This window comes from Dreissena polymorpha, chromosome 9 (assembly GCF_020536995.1).
Source record: "Dreissena polymorpha isolate Duluth1 chromosome 9, UMN_Dpol_1.0, whole genome shotgun sequence".
NCBI lineage: Eukaryota > Metazoa > Mollusca > Bivalvia > Myida > Dreissenidae > Dreissena > Dreissena polymorpha.
The window spans coordinates 38309797-38325751 of NC_068363.1; the positions used below are offsets into that span (position 1 = coordinate 38309797).

General features: G+C 34.7%; 1 protein-coding gene across 17 annotated transcripts in view; it reads left to right on the forward strand.

The window, feature by feature from the left end:
* The first annotated feature begins 2015 nt into the window (after nucleotides 1-2015).
* Nucleotides 2016-15955, forward strand: part of LOC127843761 (golgin subfamily B member 1-like) — a 141311-nt gene continuing 127371 nt past the window's right edge. For 11 of the 17 annotated variants that reach the window (XR_008032324.1, XR_008032325.1, XM_052373498.1 and 8 more), the window contains exons 1-2: nucleotides 2017-2339; nucleotides 6489-6638. Coding sequence is in view for 15 of the 17 variants with exons in the window: in XM_052373498.1 (XP_052229458.1) it covers nucleotides 2169-2339; nucleotides 6489-6638 (321 nt within the window). In the remaining 2 variants the exon portion in view is untranslated. Of the gene's footprint in view, nucleotides 2340-6488; nucleotides 6639-15078; nucleotides 15692-15955 lie in introns of those variants that run through there. The other 6 variants (XM_052373504.1, XM_052373499.1, XM_052373502.1 and 3 more) reach the window with 3 other exon arrangements.

The window sequence follows — 15955 nt, forward strand, 5'->3', positions numbered from 1 at the left end:
CCCGCCCATAGTGTATGTATTTCACACATAAACAAGGTCGCGTAAATATGTTTTCCCACATACAAGTGGCCAAGGCTCCAGCATATGATGGATTTATAAATTAATTGCATGTTGATTTTGCTATTATATTTAAGCTGAGAAAATTAGCAGTTTGAAGCCACATCGATAATCAAGACGGTGACGACGTATTTGTTGTTTTGTTAATTATCAGCTTATTATAACTATTGTTTGAATGTGCGTATATAAACAAGTTCTATTTTGATCATATTATACAGTTAATATCGCTACTAATTAACCGATAATCTCGTATATTCCAATTTTGAAGCAATGCTAGTAAATATTTACGATACACAAACATTCTCGATATTTCCTTTAGTATCAAATACATTTTGGCATTTGTTACTATTTATAGAGATGATGAAATAAAGTCTAATCGAGGCGTTTTTCCACTGAACACGCAATTTACGCCTGACCTGATGTTCATGTATTTATACAACATAAAATACACCCAAACTTTCCAAACGACGTTCTACATGTCTGCATAATTATCGCGCGCTTTTTATGAAACAAAGGATATTTTAGCACTGTTTATTTGACACTAGAATTTGCCAAAGGTCGCGTTAGCATTCAAATTCGGAAGTGTGTTTCGGATTACAAATTTAATAATGATAAGCGAACGAAACATTAACAGTTGCGCGTAATTAATTCTACGCTACACATACATGTATGTACATGTTGGTGGATATCTTTTCACTCGATCCGCCGCGTACGTATGCGGCGGATTTACTCCGCGAAAGTACGCGAGGTAAATACAGACTCAGCGTCGATGCGCTGATCGATGCCGAGTGCCACGGCGATACGCCGCGTCAACACACGATTCGGCCGCCGCGTACTAATAATCTGGCCGTGGTGTAGCCGTAGATTTTGTTTGTGCCGCTTTTGCTGTACTGTAGGTGCAATTTCTGGTGAGTACAATGCGAAATATTATAAACCAAACCATCCATAACACCGCAGGTATATTTGTCATTCTAAACAAATGATATTAAGAACTTCTAAATGTAATTAACAAACCAGCGTATCCGAAAACGACTGTCCGAAAACATGTCGCGATACATCATTTGCAAATGTAATTAAATATGCATATCGTTTGACTGCAGAAAATGAAAACCAGTAACCAGTAACCTAGCAAATACGCAGTCAATAAATAATTTGATTAACATATTGTTTTAAAATATGATATTGCAGTGCTTTACTTAGCCAGTGCCTGCTCATGTCAGTGCCAGCCGCTTACCAATCAGAAATCAATAAATAAAATCGGTACCAAGCGCAAATGTCCGGAATGCCGACGATGCTATAACAATATTCGTTCTGAAATGATCCCGCACTAAAAGAATTTTGTCCCTACCCCCACCCGCCTTAAACAAACTCATCGGATTTACATTCACCTCAAAATCAGCCCTGGACGGCTCAAATCCGGATTTCCGGAATAATCCGGAAAATTGACACCCCTGATATTCTTTGTACAATCACTACAGTAACCAAAACAGATATCATAAAATTGAAGATAACCAAAAATTATCCGCTTGATAAGAAAAATCCAGATTTATGCAAATTGGATACTGGGATATCTTGTTGAAATGAGAACGAAATGCACGAGTATCCAGGGGATGTAAGTCGTACATTCATGAATTGCGGAATATTACTCTCCCTTGCATCGATCGATTTCCAACAGGACAAAACATGTTTGCAAAGCATGTAATTAATACTCGAGTTTAAAGGGCTTTATAACAAACACATCAGATTACACCATAGAGCATGCTAAACAATTTAAAAACATGTTGTGTATTCAGACATCAATTTGCCAACACGAATCACGCTTTTTTCGAAATATGGAAAATACAGTTTCTGAGTGCATGAATCCAATGAAAACAATAGGCAGTGAAAGTACGCCTCCTTTCATTGGTTTAAAGTAAGTTAGTAAAACCTGTTAACCAATCATGAAGGGACTTTCATCTGATTTCGGTAGTGAGGCTCTTCCGCTGTTAGAAAGGAAAACATACATAGACTGGAATTTTACTTTTAATAAACTTTAAATGTTAAAATCATTTTAAAATTAAACTATTTTTACTGCTATGGAATTTTAGCACTGCGGCTAAATTTCGTGCATCATGGCAGAAAGTATAAGCGGAGAAACCATTATAACCGCAAGAAGATCGTTGTCTAGAAATAGAAATGAAGGGGGTCAGATGCAGAATCTTTTAGGGGAATTTAAAGGCTTATATGAAGGTAGATTGAAACGCTTAGAGGAGGGTGAAAAGAATGGTGAAGAAAATACCAAGGTAAGATAATATAGTTTTATTAGTAAATGAAAAATGACTGTTAAAGTTTTGTCAATGGATTTAAAACTTCAAACCTTTTTTTTATAAATTGATAATTTAATATGTTGTTTATTGATGTAAGGTTCGAATACATGTAACTATCAGGAAATTATGCAACTCCAGAATAAACATATTTTCATACATTGCAGAGTAATCAATTAGATGGAGCCATTCGCTTCTGCAATCTGTATTAGTTGCAATAATTCAACTCTTAGCTTTATAAAGTTTCTAACCCAAAGGGTTGCTTAGAGTTGCAATGCGCAGTCTATTGTCCTAGGCTGCAAAATTTGATAACCACTGCAAGCACTAAGGAACTCTGATACTGCAAAAACATTCCTGTCTAAAGCACATAATCGTGCAAATGGTACCATTAAAGCAAGAAATAATTTCTTTTCATGTTATTCTTAAGTACACTATCCACTATTTGAAAACTGTCATAAAGTTGTCGACTTAAAGTGTCGGGGCCGGGGCCCTTAGAGGGGGAAATTTCGCGTCGGTTTGGGCGAAAAGGGGAATTTAAGATCTTTTCACCAACCATTCAACACTTGAAATTTCTATATTTTAATGTAATTTAAATAAATATACATTTAAACAAAGGTTAATAGCACGATACCTGCTGGCAACATAGGTATTAAAGTAAAATAATAATTTATTTTTTTTTGGAGGGGGGAATTTTAGCTGCAATAGGGGGAAAAGTATACTTTTTTCATGGGGAAAGCCGCTGATATTCGGGGGTAAAAAGTGAAAATAGAGGGCCCTGGGTTGAGATATTGTTGGTGATGTTTTGTCAGCAGTGTTTTTTTCACAATTATGGAAATGGGGCTGTGTCCCTTTGGAGTGTCAACAATTGCTGTGTTTTGGCTTAAATTGGGAAATTAGTGTTGTTTTTTGGCTAACAAATGCTCAACAATTGAGAAAAAGACTTAAGAGTGTTAACTGTGTTTTGAAAATCATATTTACAAAGGTCCAAATTATAGAGCTGGATGGGAGATGAACTGAGTGTTGAGATTCAATCAATCTGGATCCTGCGATAACCACAGGCATTCGGCATTACCTACTACCCCCCATGACAAAAAAGTTTGTCGAATTATTTTTTTTACTTATATATATAACAAGGTATGTGACTTAGACACTTGATTTGCTGATTTCGGCATACCAGCCAATTTCTGAAACTGACTACTAGCTCCATCAATTTTCAACCGATTTGCACAATTCTGGTATCAAACAGCGCAGAAGACTTCATTCTAAATGAATAAATCGATGTATGTTCGCATAAGTCTACCGTAAAACAGTCATCAAAAAACAAACTTGCAACAACATATCCAAAAATCGATCTGAGTAGTGAGTGTCTGAAATTGGCTGGTATGCCGAAATCAGCAATTCAAGTGTCTAAGTCACATACATGTACCTTGTTAAATATATAAGTAAAAAATAATAATTTTTCGACAAACTTTTTTTGTCAAGGGGGGTAGTAGCTAATGCCGAATGTCTGTGGCGATAACTTTAAAAGTTCTTGATATTAAATATTTATCCAAAAAACTTGAAACATGGATAGATGGCAATATGGAGATGATGCATGTCATTTCATTTTGTTTTTACATCAAGAATTCTGGTTGCTATATGGCAACAAATAAAAAAAAATAATTTAATGACAATGGTGGAGTTTCACTGGTAGGGGAAAATATTGCTTGGCAATCTCTTGTTTAATCTGCAATTTGGGAGTTTTAAGGTTCCATTTTGTACAAAGAATTTAATTGTGTGGTAATAATGTGTGGCAAGTTATATACACAGAGTGTTGAGTTATTTAATGGTTTTCATTAGGCTATGTTTTGCAATTTCAGTTTACAACTTTTTGTTTTGTTGAAGTCAATTCAAATAGTGATGATATATAAATAAAATAAAAAATTAGTGATGATATATCAATTGGTTGAGAATATGTTAACACTTCTGATTTCCTGAGCTAGATGTAGCTTCATGCAAATGTTTGGATGAAAATAATGCAAGGCAGAGATACTTCGCCGGAGCTGAAGTAAGAAAATTGCGAAATGCTTGCTTGCATAAATAGCAAAACATTCTGCACAATTGAAATCCCTGAATACATTCTGCAGTGTTAATTATAAAGGCTTATTTAATATAAATAAAGGCGATTGATTTTATCAGATTTTTTTTATGTTAAATTTTTTATTAGTAAGTGGATCATTTATAACTATTATAGCTTGAAACCATTTTTCATTTTACAACTTTGTGTTGGAATATTAAACTGCGAGTTAGGCAGATAACAATATCACAATGGGATTGATTCACATACGACCCATAATAGGCATTAATAAGACGATTGCCCTATAAAATTACTAGCGCAAATAGGTTTATTGAGTGTCCAACAGAGTGAAATCAAAGCCATATAAATACAAATTACTTTGACAGGATTGTAAATATCGGGTTGAAGAAATTTAATCTTAGATAATTTGATAAACAAGGTATCTTGAATGCAAATAAGCATACACATGTATAAGCATTTTAAACAATAATCCCCAGTTCTGTGTGATTTCTTTATTCTTATTTTTTGGGGGTACATTTATGTTTCTGAATTTGTAGCTGACGTTTAATTATGCATGGGGAAAAATGTTAAATGTTGGATATGTTAAAGTTTTTTATTCAGATCTATGCTTTTATCACACAAACGTTTGCACCTGTCAAAAGTACAGAAAAAGGTTTAAATTTCTTTTCAGGGAATATCAATGGCAAATATGATATGATACTTTCAATTTTTATTTTATTTTAATAAGTAATTGTAAAATGATTTATTAAATTATAGTCTCAGTGTAAAATAATTTTACAATGATAAGAACACGTTGTCAACAAGACACCTTTTGCAGGCACTATGCTATAGGTAGTTGTATAACAGAAAAGCACAGCTGTGATATCTGAACTGATGTACCAGCGATTTTTTTCCCAATAAAAAAAAAATAATCCGGACCAGCCCATTTTGAAAAATGTGCATGAAAAACCCTGAAATTGGGAAAATTGGAATTGTGAAGTCTTCAAATTGGGAAATTGGTGTATTTGATTTTTTCTCCCAAAGATTTTAAAATTGATTACTAAGTGTTGTCAAGCTGTCAATATTATATTTACTTAGGTTTAAGCCATAGAGCTGCATAAAGGGAAACCAAAATGTTACTAAATGATGCATTTTATTTATAAAGTTGTTTGTTGTTTTATGAAACCTTTAATTAAGATTTTTTTTGACAGCAATTGGAAAATTTGTATTTTTTTTCTAAATTGGGAAAGTGCCTTTTTCCGTTTCTTAATAAGGTAGGAAAAAAATTGCTGGATGTACTGTAACTTAATTTTCATCTAAGGCTGCAATTTCTGTAAGCTTGAGTTCAAATATTACTAGAACAGTGTAATGAATACAACATGTATGCTTTTCTAAGATTTTACTTTTTGCTACTGCAAGAAAAACATATACAGTTGAAGACCGCTATTTCAAACACTATTCCATTAACCCTTAAAGTTTGACTGTTTAAATGATTCTCATGAAAATAATTTTAATGCTTTGCTTAAATGAATTACTCGCTTAGACCATGTGCTGAAGGGATAAGGAAGACTCGCAAACTCAAGGTAACACTTAAAAACATGACTTGGAGGACACATATTTGAGGCTGTATTTTTATGCCTGTTCTACATCTCCTGTGCCCTCTAAAGTATCTTCATGTAATTTAACACAAATGCATATCCCATTGATGCCATGACCTGAGGCAGTCTTAAGTCACCTTAATGTCTTTAGGTCACCACTTGAAGGTAAAAAAAAAATCACAGCAGGGGTTAAAGCTAAAGAAGTCAACAATTTCTTTTCATTCAGAGCTATGTATAATACTTCCCTACTCAGAAGCAAATTGAAAATGGCTGTATGCAACCATGCAGCATTAAACAAAAACAACCTGTAACTCGAAGTCTGTTCAGTATTTTAGGGTTGGATATAAATCCTTAAATATATGAATCTAGTTAGAAAAGGTCATTAATTATATTTTCTATGAGTCTAAAATCTCTTCAAAATGCATGATCTTAGGGGTAGAGGTGTGAGACGCTAAAAGTGTACTGTTTTCCCAGGCCCGTGTGCGAGTCCTGCAGGCCTACGTGAATGACCTCAGTGAACAGAATGAGGTCCTTGTACAGACAGTGGAGGAACTCGAACGGGAGGCCAACGAGCGTGTGGAAATGCTCGAGTCAAAACTGCAGAAAACATCCACCACTCACAAGGTCAGTAGTTCAGTAGAGCTTGGTCTGTGTTGTATTGCATGTGTGTTGCTTGTCAATATTAAAGTTATGCATGAACGTGAGTATTAAAGTATCATTATAATGGAAAATATGTTTTCTTTTTGAAGTTTAATAGATTAAATAATATGAAGCTAAATTACTGCTGTATTGTCATTTGTCTATTGAAACACATGCGCTTACAAAACTGAGAATGAAAATTTGACACAATTCAAGCAGGACTTCAAGAAGGTTTTAAATTCCCTAGAGACATGACTCTATGAAATATAGACTAGAAATATTGCTGAAAATGGTGGAGTTTCACCGTAAGGGGACCATATTGCTTGACAATAGTCTTGTTTTTGTATGAGTTTTGATATTATAGAGGCCATTTTACAGAAAATTGACATAAATATATACATAACATGAAATAATTAAATTGAAAACAATAGCCGGCAAGGACCAATTCAATGTTAAGATTCTCAAATACCTTTTAGTATATTTTTAGCTCGACTATAATATATAAAATATATATAGTGGAGCTATCCTACTCACCCCGGCGTTAGCGTCTGCGTTAGCGTGCAAATATTAAAGTTTTGTACAACCCCAATTATTTTTATTGTCCCTTGACATATTGTTTTCATATTTTGCATACTTGTTTACCAACATGACCCCATATAAACAAGAGCAGACAACTCTATCAAGCATTTTGTCATAATTATGGCACCTTTTCCACTTAGAATACAAGGTATGCAGCAAATGTTAAAGTTTTCGTACTACATACCCCATTTATTTTCATTGTCCCTTGACATATTACTTTCATATTTTGCATACTTGTTTACCAACATCACCCCAACATATAAACAAGAGCAGACAACTCTATCAAGCATTTTGTCTTAATTATTGCCCCTTTTATACTTAGAATATGCATATTATTGCAGGGCTCAACATTAACGGTTGTCCTTTTGCCTCTGGCAAGTAAAAGTTGGGTCTGGGCAAGTCATTTTTAGCTCATCTATTTTTTGAAAAAAAATTATGAGCTATTGTCATCACCTTGGCGTCGGCGTTGGCGTTGGCGTTGGCGTTGGCGTTGGCGTCGGCGTCCGGTTAAGTTTTGCGTTTAGGTCCACTTTTCTCAGAAAGTATCAATGCTATTGCATTCAAACTTGGTACACTTACTTACTATCATGAGGGGACTAGGCAGGCAAAGTTAGATAACTCTGGCGTGCATTTTGACAGAATTATGTGCCCTTTTTGTACTTAAAAAATTGCAAATTTTGGTTAAGTTTTGCGTTTAGTTCCACTTTTCTCAGTAAGTATCAATGCTATTGCATTCAAACTTGGTACACTTACTTACTATCATGAGGGGACTGGGCAGGCAAAGTTAGATAACTCTGGCATGCATTTTGACAGAATTATGTGCCCTTTTTATACTTAGAAAATTGACAATTTTGGTTAAGTTTTGTGTTTAGGTCCATTTTATTCCTTAAGCATCAAAGCTATTGCTTTCATACTTGCAACACTTACTAACTATCATAAGGGGACTGTGCAGGCAAAGTAATGTAACTCTGACTGGCATTTTGACAGAATTATGTGCCCTTTTTATACTTAGAAAATTGAAAATTTGATTAAGTTTTGTGTTTAGGTCCACTTTATTCCTACAGTATCAAAGCTATTGCTTTCATACTTGCAAGATTTATGAACTATCATAAGGGGACGGTGCAGGCAAAGTTATGTAACTCTGACTGGCATTTGGACGGAATTATGGGCCCTTTATACTTAGAAAATTGAAAATTTGGTTAAGATTTATGTTTTGGTCACTTTACCCCTAAAGTATCATAGATATTGCTTTCATACTTGGAACACTCACAAACTATCATAAGGGTACAGTAAAAGGACAAGTTGCATAACTCTGGTTGTCATTGTTACGGAATTATGGCCCTTTTTTGACTTAGTAACTTTTAATATATGGTTAAATTTTGTGTTTCGATCCACTCGAAGTATCAAGGCTATTGCTTTCAAACTTCAAATACTTACATGCTATCATGAGGTTACTGTACCTGGCAACTTGAATTTTACTTTGACCTTTGAATGACCTTGACTCTCAAGGTCAAATTATTAAATTTTGCTAAAATTGCCATAACTTCTTTATTTATGATTAGATTTGATTGATACTTTGATGAAACTACTCTTACCTGACATACCACAATAGACTTCACCCAAACCATCCCCCGTGCCCTCCCCCCCTCCCCCCCTCCCCCCCCCCCCTAATTTTTTTTTTTTTTTTTTTTTTTTATAAGATCATCTCACAAATGACCACCACACCCTCACACTATACCCCCACCCCACCCCCCCCACCCCCCCCCCCAAATTTTTTTTTTTGATTTTTTTTTTTTTTTTTTTTTTTTTTTTTTTAAGATCATCTCACAAATTATCACCACACCCTCACACTATACCCCCCCCCCCCGATTTTTTTTTTTTTTTTTTTTTTTTTCGCTTTTTGGAAGATAATGTAATAAATGTCCACAACCCCACACTATACACCCCTCTTCACTCCACTCCTCCCTCCTTTGTGATTGAAAATGAGAGTCCCTTCACCTTTAAAAAGAAAATAGATGAGCGGTCTGCACCCGCAAGGCGGTGCTCTTGTATAATCTAGTTGCCAGCCCAGGCAAGTGCAAAAAAGAACAAAGTGCATTTAATTTAGATTTTAATTAGACTTTAATTGCTGTAATCATTTTGTTAAATGTGCAAAAATAAAAAAGCTTTCCTGGTGTATCATTTTGATCTTTATAAAAAAAATATGAGGTTTACAGTTAATGTGACATTTCATGTTTGGGCAAGTGGTTTACGTTCAGGGCAAGTAGATTTTCTAAGTACATGTATTTGCCCGGCAGGGCAAGTTGGTTTTTAGGTTAATGTTGAGCCCTGTATTGATAAATCTATGTTAAAGTTTGCGTACTATCCCAAATATATCCTATATCCTTTGACATATTGCTTTTATATGTTGCATACTTGTGTACCAACATGACAACAACCTATAAACAAGAGCAGACCACTTTATCAAGCGTTTTGACATACTTATGGCCCTTTTTACACTTAGGTACATTGTAATTGAACATTTTGCCTAAATTGCCATAACTTCTTTATTTATGATCACATTTTATAATTACTTTGCTTTGACAAAACAACACTTGCCTGAATACCACAATGGATTCCACCCAAACAATACCCCACGCCCCTACCAGGGTTCGACATTAACTTTTTTTACTGCCAGACCATCGGACCAGCTCCTCTTAAAATGTACTAGCCCGAATCTGATGTCTATTAGACCATAAATGACATAGCAAATAAACAGAATGGTGTCGTGTAACTGTTTAATCAGGTTTTATCAGAAAATTTAGTGAACACAAGAAAGTTATTTTGATGCACAGAGTAAAAAATAAAATAAAACTATTTAACAACATAAATTGTTTGTTGTAATTTCACTGTTTATCACCAGTTAAACAAATGATGTCTGTACAGCAGGTGACATTTATTAAACGTTATTAAATTCTGGCCTCCTTGACCGCTGTGCTCCATGCTACCACAGCTCCAAGGCCCTTTTCCATCATAATCTGTGTCAGTTTTACCGTCGGATTCTTCTTTATTAACTTATTTGTCGGACGAAAATCCAATCTTGAACAAAGCCATTCTCTCGTCTGCTACGCCAAAATGTTTACATTGACGATACCGATTTTCGATAGACACTGCAGAAAATCATTAACTCTTTCAGTGCTGGAACCGAATTTTGAAGGTCTTTGCAAACAGTTTGGATCCAGATGAGACGCCACAGAACGTGGCGTCTCATCTGGATCCAAACTGTTTGCTATTCTGATAGTATTCTTTGAAAAAAATTGAAGAAAATGCTAATTTTAGAAATTCAGCAGACAACATTTTATCAGACTACAAATTTCCCAGCATGCAAAGGGTTAATATTCATGACAACTTACCAATGGAAACAAGCTATTTCTGCGGGAAGCTCTCCTTCGCGTCTAAAAATAGCGATGAATCATGTGAATGCTCCGCGTTTATTTATATACGCTAGTTTTGTTCTGCTGTAAATAATGGATACAATAGTTATCTTACACATTAAGAGAAAAAGGTTTTCGGTTAGTTAGTTATATGAATCAGTATAGATTTTGTATGTACGACCAGTCGGACAAGCTAGCCCACAGTTTTACTAGCCCGACCACCGATCTTACTAGACCATGTCTGTCAGACGTGCCTTAGTGTCGAACCCTGCCTACCGATATTCCTCCCCCCACCCTCCCCTCAAACATCATCTAATAAATTACCACTCCCCACAATATACCCCCCCCCCAAAAAAAAAGATTTTTTTTTGTGTGTAAACATCATCTAATTAATTACCACACCCCACATTATACCCCCCTCTACCACCTTACCCCCCTCCCCCCCAATTTTTTTTTTCCTTTTTTATTTTTGAAAGATCGTCTAATAAATTATTGAATATGAACAATTTCCCCATGATGACTTACGTTATACTGTCAAGCACTCGAATAGTCGAGCGCGCTGTCCTCTGACAGCTCTTGTTTGTACCCAGGGTACATTTAAGTAGTACCTGAGCCTACATTGACCAAACAAGCATTAGTTGGGTTATTGGCTATTATTAAGTGCAAGACACAAGAGCAGGAATTAATACCTGGTCAGGCTTCCAATCGAAAAATGTATACTTTTTGGTGCACACCATTCTTTACATAATATTCTTAATTGTTTGAAGTAATGAAACTACAAGCAGAGTAGTTGTAAATGCATTATGGAAAACATTTACTTTGAATCATGATCACATGAATCTGATTTGGATTATACCTATAAGTTTTATGCCCCCGGTAGGGTGGAATATAGCAGTTGAACTGTCCGTCAGTATGTCAGTCAGTATGTCAGTCTGTCCGTCCATCCGAAAAAAAACAAAACGTTGGCCATAACTTTTGCAATATTGAAGATAGCAACTTGATATTTGTCATGCATGTGTTTCTTATAAAGGTGCACATTTTTAGTGGTGGAAGTTCAAGGTCAAGGTCAACCTTCAAGGTCAATTTTTTATTTTTTTATTTCAAAGCGGCGCAATAGGGGGCATTGTGTTTCTTACGAACACATCTCTTGTTGTTTCAAAGCTGCTCTAACTAGTACTTTAAAGTTGTACATATGTTCTTGGGAAATAAAAATCATTTTCTTAATAATTAATTATATTTGATCTTAGTAATCAGTTGTTTTGGATTAACAAACTACTATTGACTGTAATGTCAGTTTGAATTTGATGATGCCATTAATCTGGTGTATCTTATATTCTATTAAACTGACCACTCAGAAGCGAAGTGAAAATGTGCAAACAGCATAAAACCAGAACAGCCTGCGAGTTGCTATAAATGGCAGTCTTTTCAGATTATAAGCTGTTTGCTGCTCATCAGTAACTGAAATGAAACCTTTTAAACTTAAATCTAGTAAAAAAGGTCTTTAATTAGATTAAACTTTCTAAGCGACTACAAATGCGTAAAAATATGTATCTTAGTGGTAAAGGGTTAGACTGACCACTTCATAAGCAGACAGATACAGATTTCGAGTTCATGAAAGTCATTAATCATAGAGAACTTAACAGTTGCTAGAAAACGCTCTTCAGCTGTATCCTAATCTTCAAGATTGCAGCTACAATGTAGATAGTAAATTAACACAATGCTTTAAGAATTATAATGCTTGCCGGATCGAACATTGAATTTCATTAAAATTTGTTTTTTAGATTTTCCGACTATACATGAGTAGTTAGGCTACACATGTGGTGTAGTTAGTTAGGTTAAATAATTTATAAAAATGAGATTAATTACTGTGAAACCATTATTAATCGTCAGGCATTAATTTTCTTAAGTTTCGTCAGTCGACCGATCGGCGAATTTAAGAACCTTACGAACAATCATGCTCTATGTTTGCACAAAAACAAACACTAAGTTGAACAATATTTTAAAACTTTACCGTAGACATGAGGAATTAAATTCTAACATAATCCATGCACACATTCCCTGCTGTTTCGTAATCAAGATTAATCCGGTTTTGACACAAAGGGATGTAGATTACACAAGGTACTTAACTGACATGTTACACTTCTTTAAAACGCGTGTGCAGTACAGCTGTATCGAATGCGTTGACTTCGTTTATGTAGAATGGTAATGCATTAGCGCTAATTGTTTATAACTTTATTACCCATTAGGTGCATTGTGTTTTTCAGTGGTGTTGCATATTAGCCATCACGCAGCGAATGCCGATGAAAGACAATAAACCAAATGAAAAGATTACGATGTGTGATCAATAGATGAAGACTAATTGGCAATTGGCTTGGTTGTTACAAACACTCGTTAACGGTTATTCGATACCACTTGTCCGCTAATCATAACAATGAACGTGTGAATGGCATACATTAAGAAGGTCCATTACTGTCCCTTGATAACAAAAGACTAGTTAATTGGCATGTGACAAACAGGCCCCACCTCCTGCAGTGATTCTCAAGTGTGTTCCAGCATTCGTACCACGATTTTTCGCAACTGCGATTGATCGCGAATATGTATTACACACAAATCGGATATTGACTGACGCATTTTTTTTAAAAATTCAAAATCAAAAATCGGCGAATTTAAGTGCTGACGAAATAGTCATTTTTATAAAAATGACGAAATTTTGTGCTGTCGAAAATAAATGGTTTCACAGTATTAGAAAACGGAATTATTTTCTTATTGTTTAATAAATAATGCTTTTACCATTAATAATACATGTAGTGAACTATTGTGTCCCATTCAACATTACTTTTTGTGTACCATAAATAAATTGATTATCTATTGAGCTTTTTGTCTATTATAACATGTTTTCAATTATGCAATTAAAAAAAATATTGACAGGGTTTTCATGGTGGGCATCAGGGTTGATTGAGTGCAATTTATTAAAAATTTATTATGATGTTTTTTTTATTGAAGAATAAGAAAATAAATGAAGTAAATGCTGTTTATACATGTATAGTTTGTGCAAAAAAAGTTGTTACATGTACCTTTCTATATTTATATAAGTGAAAAGTATGAAACTAAAGAAGCTTATATTTAAATAGAGAGCAAAGGGGGACTACTCTGAAGTGTCTATAGACGATAGTATTGCAAAGTTGTCTTGTAGAGTTGTTTACAAGCAAGTCTGAGCCTATATTCATCCATTGAGTATTATTTGAACGGTCTGTTTACCATTGGATCAGGCAATGTAAACTTGCCGGCTTTTATGAATTGCCATATGATTAAGTACATATTGATTTTTGACGAACAAAGATGTGTCCTTGCATTTAAATGTAGAAGAAAATTGACAAAATAATCAACTTATCATTATAAATCAATAGTGCTTTGTTAGTATGAGTGTTAGACTTTATATCTCTGTTATTATAAGAAATCATAGCAGAGTATAATCAAGTGTGAAATTAATGGTAACATCCATGGCCATAAAATAAACATTTATTCAGGTACCAGGTACATGTAAATGTGTTTTATTATTCAAATGCATAACAACTTTATTTTATTCTGAGCATATGTTGGTTCCAATAATGTGAATTTACTTTTGAATAAATTAAATCATTTGAAAATGTTTATAGCGTTTGATCAGGGAAAAATATAGCTTTGTCAAACCCATGCATTGAAAAACTCAACGATTGTGGTTCACTATCCTATCATTTGAAACAAATTAATAGTGAGACCATACCTTTGACAGCCATGCGTTTTATTGTGGTAAACATAATTTAAAATTGATTTGTTTGATCATTATCATGGACCGGTCAAAACTGTGTCCCATAGTGATAAAAATAGAAAGTTATCAACATTTTAGAGTTTTCTATGAAAAACATGTCCAAAAAATGACATTGTAATTTATGATGTACATATAGGCGAGTTTGTTATTTTGCAAAATCAATTATTGATTACTTTTATGATTCCAATGAAAATACATAAATATTTCAATAGCATTTCATTCAAGGTAAATTTCTCTTTCTTTTGTCATTGCATATTTTATTAACAATACTACTTTCATATTTTGTAAGTATCACAAATTATTGAAGATCTTGAAACCTGATATGTTTCTAAAGATGTTAAATATTAGTAAACTGTCAATTTTCACAAATCCAAACAATATCAATTCTGTCATCAGATGCCTTCAATAGCCTCTAATCTGACATGTGCCCACAATACAGTGCCCTGCAGTAAATTAGTAATGTTTGTCCTATTTGAGGTTAATTGTTTGTTTTGTTATGTATTGAATGCACGGCTTTGTTGATAGTATGGAGTTGGGGGTGCGTGTGACAGCACGCTCCAGAGAAATACCTCCAATTCCCGCTCAGTAGATAAGCTGATAAAGTTTGCCTATGTTGAACCTGTAATCAGTTCGTGCTGAATAGGGGGACTCTTTTTACCGGCAGCTTGAATGGAACGTTAAATGTGAAATCGAAAAAGGAAAAGCGGATTATGATCAGCCAAGCGGGTGGGGAAATGCGTCATGCTGGGCCGGGTGTATTAACGGATTGTCTGTAATTGTTGTTGTATTTGGTGTTGGCTTTTGGTAATTACCTTGTAATTTACATGTTGTGGCATTTAAATAGCATACAATTTTAACAAAATCCAAGACGGTTTTGGTGCTTTATTGAATTGGTGGGATATTGTTGATTTCTTGTATATGCCTGTGAAAACTGTGGTTAAGTACTTATTATTGGTGCTGAAGGTAAACGGTGCTGGGTGTGTGTAATTTCACAAATATGTGTTAACTGGTGTTAAATGTGTTGTTGAAATATTGTTGAATAAACAAGAGATGATGGTGTACAGAACCTGAATGTTCAATAATAAGGAAAGAACTGTCTACTCTTTGGAATAATGTGGTTTGGAGGTAGTGGTGGTATCTAACAAGGTACTCCTGGGACCATGGAGGGGGACAGGGGTTACGCAGGGAGTCCAGGGCCCAATAAGAAGGTGACGTGGAAAGAGCCCATCGAGCAAGCTGTAAGTGAGGTCTTAGAACAGGACGATGCTGTAGATGCAGTATCATATGAAAGCAAATAATAGAACTGCAGTTATTATTCTGTCATTAATTAATCTTCTACTTTCTCTCATTTCATGATTATTTTTAGCTCATCTATTTTTTGAAAAAAAATTATGAGCTATTGTCATCACCTTGGCGTCGGCGTTGGCGTTGGCGTTGGCGTTGGCGTTGGCGTTGGCGTCGGCGTCCGGTTAAGTTTTGCGTTTAGGTCCACTTTTCTCAGA